Below are 7,857 nucleotides of genomic sequence, written 5' to 3'. Positions count from 1 at the left end.
GCTGGTGTACTAACAAAAATTCTCAAAACTATTTCAACATTTGGATAAACTATTTTAAGTTCATTTTCATATATAAATTGTATTAACTTTAAAGGAGACAGTGTTTCTGGACCAAATTTAATAATCAAATGTTCTTTTAAATGTAATAACTCGGTTTGCAAATCTTCACGGTCAAAATCAGTTTGGTATATTTTCCAGAGGTTGTTTGATTTTTGTTTTATTTCCCACGGATTAAGTTCAAACAATCTTGTTAAGAAAAAAAATGGTTCACAGAATGAATTATACGCCTGGCGTCGTTTTAATAATTAATTTCCTAGTGCATCAAGAATAACCATAAATGTATTGATTCTAAAGTTGTCCTTCCCATTGAGCTCAGTATCGTCAGCTCTATTTTCGTCATATTATTATATTTATTAATAATAACTAGTAACTAACTGTAATTATTTTATTACACATGAAATATTTTCAAATTGTAATAATAATTGTAATATTCTTACTAAAGCCTATTCGGTACGCATCATACAATGTACATATTAATATGTTATAACTTTTTAAAATTATTTTTATTCGTGTTTATATAACAAATATATAAAAAAAATATATTCCTCATAAGTCAATAATAACCCTTAATTCTAAAAAAATGCCGCCCTCCCAAAAAAGCCGCCCTAGGCTATAGCCTTTTAGCCTGCCCCCTAATCCGCCACTGAGTATCTAGTTAATACATTTGAACTAAAATTAGTTTATATTCAAAATATTAATTACCTTCATCATCACTGTCACTGGTTACAGATAGTGAGCGTTTTTTATTTGTTTGAACTTTTTCATCTTCACAGTCAGTTGACTCGTATACTTTTTTATTCCAAGCTTTGCTAAAATTTCCTAGAAAAAAAAAAATTAAATTTTATAATTTAAAACCAAAATTGTCTAATAAATAAATAAACATTGTACTAATCACTAATGCCAAATAGTAAAATAAATTACTTTAATAGTAATTATTTTATAATTTCATAAAATATACTTATAGACTATAGTAATATGTTTGTCATCAGTCTAGGGCTTAAAGTGGAAAAAAAATTCAGGGGGGTCCATATAGTTTTAAGCGTTTCGTATATCATTTTATAAATTATGTCTAATATAGTATAATATGAATAGTACTATAGTATAATATTTAGCTTATAAACAATAATTGTGTAACATAGGTACTCATCCTACTTTTGTCCTTGAATGATGTTCAAATTTGTACTTTATTTCATGAAAAATGTATATCACAAATAATACTAATTTTTTAAGAATGACTAATGTTTTATACAAATTTAATATTTTGAAAGAGAATACTTTTTTTCATAATATTAAGTTGTAAGTATTGGTTGTCTTTTAAAAACACCCAGACAAAAAAATATTTAAATCATAAAAATGTAGTGTTTTTAGTACTTTAAATTGCACAAGAAAAAATTTAAATTCTTCACATGGTGGGGCGAGCATCCTTAAAAAAAATCACACATTCTTACTTTACTTATACCTATGTTCAAATATATAAAGCTCAATTTTACATTATTTAATAAAGAACTGTTTAAAAAAACAACCGTAAATATTTAAATAGGAACATAAATTGTATTTTCGTTAATAAATGTATATTTTAAAATGAATTTATAAAAAATGAAAACTAAAATTTAATCTCAACGGAATTCTGAGTTATATTGACTAATATTTGGTTATAATTAGAGCATTCTGACTTACTTTACGAATAATTTGTTAAAGGGGACGCTTTTTAATCACCATTATATATATAGGTTGACTGAGTACCCCCCTCACTTTAACCCCGGATCATCACTCATAAATCTTAATCGTTCTTTGTATTCAACACATGTACTAAAGTGAAAAAATTTATACCTACAATACAGCAAAGAGGCACCCACTTGCCACTGTTTTTAAATTATTTGTGTACATTATTAAAAATTATAAAAAAACAAAACATTTCTAAACAAATGAATATATTATTATACTGTCAATGTATAATATTTTATTACTTTATATAATATCTAATTATATATACATGCAGACATGCAGTCAACTCACGATACAACGAATACAACTGTTGTTACATTGTAAATTTCATATTAAATTTTGTGTCACGAAAAATGAAATGTATTTTTACAATTTTGGATCTTGATATAATTATATTATACATTTTTAATTTGTATTAATATAAGATATATCTCTACTCTATTGGTGTATAAGAATAACGAAAAATATAAATTAAAAGTAAATAGTTTTCTATCGCGGAGTTTGTTTCAGTGATTATCATACGATAAAATAAAATTCATGTCGATAAAAAACAAAATCAGGTCTTGGCTCCGTCTTAAGTTATTTGCAGGACATGGCATTAACGATAATGTGCTTAATACATTTGGACAACGCTACTAACCGGATATACGCAAGCGGCTACACACATATACACACACACAAACACACAAAAAATATCTGATTTAAAAAAATTAATACATTTGTATACGTGATAATTAATAAACAATACATATTAATATTTATTAATAAATAACGACTCATGTATGTTATAATTGTTACTATATTAACTAGGTACATCTAACTATGTATGTATATACATTTATATGAACCTATGTAAATATGTACTATTAAATGATAATGAAAATATGTATATGCAGTGTGTTGTTTAAAATTTTGAATTTTCTTTTGAATACGAATTTTGTTGGGCTATGTTTTTAAACGAATTTTTATATAACAAACTTTTGATATACCGAACTTTTTGATGTGAAACATCTATAGCCGCACGTAAAACAAGTTTCTGGCGTGGCGACGCATGCCGTGGCGACGCGTCGCCACGCTATATGATGGTGTATATGTTACCGGAATAGATGAAAATTCAGGAATTGTCGGCATATCCTAGTCATTGTTGACAATGGCTGAAAAGATTAGACAATGTTGGATATTTCGTAGTTTTATCAACATTTCCGTATTATATTAGGCAATGTTATAAATCCGAACATCGAAAATAAATAATATGTCGAATATCGACACCGCGCTTTATCGGTAATCGATCTGATTATGGAACATAGCTATCTATATTATTACTTATCCTGTTTTATGTTATCGTTTTTAACCCAAAGTGACTGTACACTGTACAGTACTGTTTGTGCATTAACTAATAATATTGTTATTTTTTTCAACAATCTCCTTTAAAATGGATTTAAATGAAATGCGCATACAATTTGATAATGCAATTCTATTATTAATTGAATCGAAACGTAACGACAACAATTTTTTTTTGAATAATGAAGAATATTGTGAACGAATCAAAGAAATAAAAAAATCTAAAATAACACTATCTACGGCTGGAGTAAAAAAATGTACGAAAGACTATAGGAATGTTCGTAAGTACGATATTCTTATTATCAACGGTAAAGATCGTCTTATTAAGACTATAACCAATGCGTCAGAGGGTGTGCGTTATTATGTAAAAAATGAAGAGTTGTTTGATATAATTCATTCTATACATACAGCAAAATTATTATTATAAAGATTAAGAATTTGAGATTATGATTTATCCTAAATAGCTCATAAATAATATAATATATTATTCGATTTTTAATATTATCATCAATGCCTTCTTTCATTAGGAATTGTCATAAATGACTAGATATTGACGTTAATTCCTTACTAAATCAGGCCTTATCGTTATTGACTAGTCATTGTCAACACTGACTGAATGTCATCTTTTCCGGTAACATATATATACAGTCTATATGCAGTAGTGTGTACTGTGTGGCGACTAGAGATGGGAATTTTACCGTAAAATTTTTTTCGGTAAATTTACCTGTAAATTTTACGTAAATTTACCTGTAAATTTTACGTAAATTTACCTGTAAATTTTACGTAAATTACCGTAAATTTACGTAAATTTTTTTAATAGTGTTTTTTTTTTATTAGTTTATTATGAACTTAATAACATGTTTATAACTCAGCTAACCAATACTACCACTGGACATTAGTCCACACTTAACCTCAAGTATTATATTTAAATATGTATAACTGTATAAAATATATGAATAGTATGATGAATAAATTATACAAATGTGAAATAATTTGAACAAAGAAAAAATAACAAAAAATAAACTTACTATAAATTTATTCATACTTTGCTTTATTTTTTAACAGATACTGAGATACTTAAATAAAATAAAAGTTAGATTTATTAACCTATTTAAAGTGTGATTCATTAAATTCATCATCGCTTAAAACATAATGTTCATCTGATAGGTTATCAGATTCAACTAGATCTTCTGTATCATAATTTTCTTCTTCTGTGTCTTCACTATCATCTGCATTTACTATCTCATCAACATTTTCCAGATCTTTATCTGTTGCTAACTTACTTACTGACTGAACAAAGTTATTTGATACTAAATTGGTAGAACTGGTAGAAGTTGATAGTACTTTATTATTTCTTTTATCTGGACTTAAGAAATCAATATTATTCATATTAGCTTGAATAAAAAGTAGTTTTGAGGCATTAGTGTTGGTTAATCGGTTTCTTTTTTTATTGTGAATGTGGGAATAAACACTAAAGGACCTTTCAGTAGCTGCTGAAGATGCCGGTAAGGAAAGTATAGCTGAGGCAACTGTAGAGAGTTTTGTATTAGAGCAGATTCCGTTCCACCATGTCCTTGCATCCATTTCACTACAGTTGCACCATACAACATCTTTTGCCCAAAAACCTTCATGTGCACGGAATTCTGCAACTTCAATCATTATCTAAAAAAAAGGGTACATTATGATTTGTAAAATAAATTTTCTCCAACAATTTTAATGATTTTTCTTACTTTATCATACTCATTGTCTTTGAGTAGAACTTTTGCCACTTTTTTTAAGAATAATATACCTTCAACATCACAGCCATCTTTTAAATTTTTTCCTTGGTAGTTTGGATCAACCAAATTTGCTGCAAAATGGATTGGATGTATAGCCATGTTATAACGTTCATCAATCTTTTTTAGTAACATTGTTCCTTCCACTTCAAGTAATGGGGAAATTGGAATATATGTTATAAAATGTTGTTTGATTTCATTCAAAGCTTCTGGTACTACAGAAAGTCTTGGCGTATCACTCTCAAGAATTGTAATCCAATTAACTATTGGACGAACAAGAGTGATAAAATTCTCAACATAGTTCCAATATTGGTCTGATAATATCTTGCGTTTCACTGTTTTATCTAACTTTTCTATTATCTTAACAAAAATAAACATAGACAATATAGATGTTTATAATAAATTTAAATATTTTTTCAATTTACTTACATTTATATCATCAGAAACAGCCAAATTCTGTAATGTGCTTTTATTTTTTATAAGACTTTCTAAACAATTTATGAATGAGCCCCATCTAGTTTTTACTGGAAGTTTGAGGGAACATTTGATGTTTTTTACTTTTTGAATACGTGTAAAATTAGCTATAAAAATCATCATTGTAACTTAAATAAGTACATAATGTAAAGTTTATAATTCTCAATGTTGCAAACCTTTCAAAATGTGAGTGCTAATAATATTTTTAATAATAGCTTTGGATATGTTTTCAATCTCAAAACATGTTTTCACTTTCACAACATCTAACATTAACAAGTTCAAGGTATGCGATACACATGAATAATAAGCTATAGGTAAACTTTTGAATTTTTCATCAGCTTGTAATAATTTCCAAGCTTTTTTCATATTACTTGCATTATCAGTTATAACGCCTAGACATTTCTCTTTACCCAACTCTTCAATAACAGAACTTATTTCAGCAGAAATGTATTCAGCAGTATGGCGGTTAGAGCCGCAATCAATTTACTTAAATATAAATGGTTTAGGAGTTGTTATTATTATGTTCATAATTGATTCATTTCTGAAAAAAATTTTAAAATTTTAAAAATAAATAAAATCAACTATAAATTATTTTTAACAAATGCTTTTCATCACATTTAAAAAGTCACTAACTATCCCTTTATTTAAAAATGGTGGTGTAAAATTATATAACAAACACAGAAAAATCACTTTGACATTATATTATAATCTTTATAATTTAAATTCTTTATACCTTAAAAATGTATGCCTTTTTATGTTTAATTACAGATATTAGTAATACACCTACACATAATCATAATACTAGGTTTAATAATTATATTGGTATTATTGTTCCAAAACCTATTACTAATTTTAATAGATTCTATATTCTATTTGTGTTTTGTAAAATTATTACTACTTTAAAAATTAATTTACTTTCTTTTGATAATAATTATATTTATATATTATTTAAACAATACATTAATACTATTGACTTTGAAATTCTTTCACTTTAACTGTTATAATCTAAAAAGAAATGCATAATTAATGTACACACCTTATATTGCTCCAACCATCTAACTGAACTGCATAAACTTTAGCTTCTAAAATATTTTCATAGACTTTGTTATAAGTTCTTAAATATTCTTTTTCCAATAGGGTAGTTGATATTGTTTTTCTTGATGGTGGATTATATGTGGGTCTAAGTGTTTTAAAAAATTTTAACCAGTTCTGATTTTCCACAATTGAAAATGGTGTAGCAGATGTAAACATGGCTCTTGATAATAATTCATCCAAATAGTCCTACAGTTAATAAATTATAAATGATAGATTTATACATTAATTAAAATTGTTAAAAAATATCTACATTATTAAGTTTTCCAGAATATGAACCTACTTAACATTTTTTAATTTCTTACATAGAAAATACTATAAAAATTGTATTAAACTATATTTCAATTATATAATTTACTTTCCCAATAAATATGCAAATGTATTAACTATAAGCCCCATCTTGGCCTTATACTGTATTCTATTATTATATAGCTTAAAACTAAAATAGTTATGTTACCTTTTCTCCTCCTTTCATTGTATCTACAAATTTCAGTAAACTCTGATTTTTAAGGGTAATCTGAGGATTTTCAATAGAACTCTGATTTGTATCAGTTATCTGAATAACAGTTTCAGTATTTGGCACAATTTCCAATGAATTTTGATTAAATGCATTTATATTTTCTAGAAAATTAAAATAAAAATAAAAAAATTATTTAAAATATAATATTAAGAACTTTGATTATAGGTAATAATTTAATTTATAAATATTAAAAATAAACATTTAGGTACTTACATATTAAGTACCTACATACATTTTTCTGTAAATTTATATTTTATATTATGTGAATTTTGGATATGAATATTATCAATTCACAAAAGTATAATGAAATAATGATTATTATAGGTAATTATGACAACAGAAAATTTTAAATCTTATAGTAATAATTAAATAAACTTACTATGGTTAAACTTTGATTTCTTAGGCGACAATAAAGATTTTGAAATACACTGTGGAACTTCTTTACACTCGTTTTTAATGTGCACTGTCATTCTTGTTACATTTTCTTTATAATTTTTATTACAATATCTGCACGCATATCTTTCATTTCCTTCAATTTCTACTTTTGTGTAGCACCTTTTTTTGATTTCTTTCGGCTTCATTATTTTAGTACATTAGAAATTATAATATAAAATATTTTGAACAATGAGAACTAACATAAATTAACAACACAAATAATGAAGCAAACAATCAGTTATCACTTATCATTAGTCAATAATCACATACTATAAATTATTATATAAATATAAATATATAATTAGATATACGTATACGCAGCGTGAACGCCGAACGGTCGCTGTGGTTGGTAAGTTATTTATAGTTTACAGTGCACTTGTGTTTTGTATACTACGTTCGGGGAATGATGATAATTTGAACTGGTTTTACCAAATG

At 26.0% G+C, this 7,857-nt stretch overlaps 2 protein-coding genes across 2 annotated transcripts; both read right to left on the bottom strand.

The window, feature by feature from the left end:
• Positions 1 to 4,233: 4,233 nt before the first annotated feature.
• LOC132926142 (uncharacterized) lies at positions 4,234 to 5,036 on the bottom strand. The gene is made up of 2 exons (XM_060990480.1): positions 4,857 to 5,036; positions 4,234 to 4,788 (listed from the first exon to the last, which is right to left on the bottom strand). The coding sequence occupies exons 1-2, from the start codon at positions 5,034 to 5,036 to the stop codon at positions 4,234 to 4,236; spliced, it is 735 nt and encodes a 244-aa protein (XP_060846463.1).
• Positions 5,037 to 6,915: 1,879 nt separating this feature from the next.
• Positions 6,916 to 7,568, bottom strand: LOC132924518 (uncharacterized). The gene is made up of 2 exons (XM_060988883.1): positions 7,367 to 7,568; positions 6,916 to 7,088 (listed from the first exon to the last, which is right to left on the bottom strand). The coding sequence occupies exons 1-2, from the start codon at positions 7,566 to 7,568 to the stop codon at positions 6,916 to 6,918; spliced, it is 375 nt and encodes a 124-aa protein (XP_060844866.1).
• Between the last annotated feature and the right edge of the window lie 289 nt (positions 7,569 to 7,857).

The sequence above is a fragment of the Rhopalosiphum padi genome, chromosome 3 (assembly GCF_020882245.1).
Source record: "Rhopalosiphum padi isolate XX-2018 chromosome 3, ASM2088224v1, whole genome shotgun sequence".
NCBI lineage: Eukaryota > Metazoa > Arthropoda > Insecta > Hemiptera > Aphididae > Rhopalosiphum > Rhopalosiphum padi.
Note: the sequence above shows the minus strand (reverse complement) of the source record. Positions and strands in the feature narration are given on the sequence as shown.

Bases quoted from the DNA above. Each gene is read 5' to 3' on its own strand.
- LOC132926142 (XM_060990480.1), bottom strand. From the start codon at position 5,036: ATGTTACTAAAAAAGATTGATGAACGTTATAACATGGCTATACATCCA. The intron at 4,789-4,856 runs GTAAGAAAAATC...CCTTTTTTTTAG, and splicing joins AAGACAATGAGTATGATAAA to ATAATGATTGAAGTTGCAGA.
- LOC132924518 (XM_060988883.1), bottom strand. From the start codon at position 7,568: ATGAAGCCGAAAGAAATCAAAAAAAGGTGCTACACAAAAGTAGAAATT. The intron at 7,089-7,366 runs GTAAGTTTATTT...TTAATTTTCTAG, and splicing joins GAAATCAAAGTTTAACCATA to AAAATATAAATGCATTTAAT.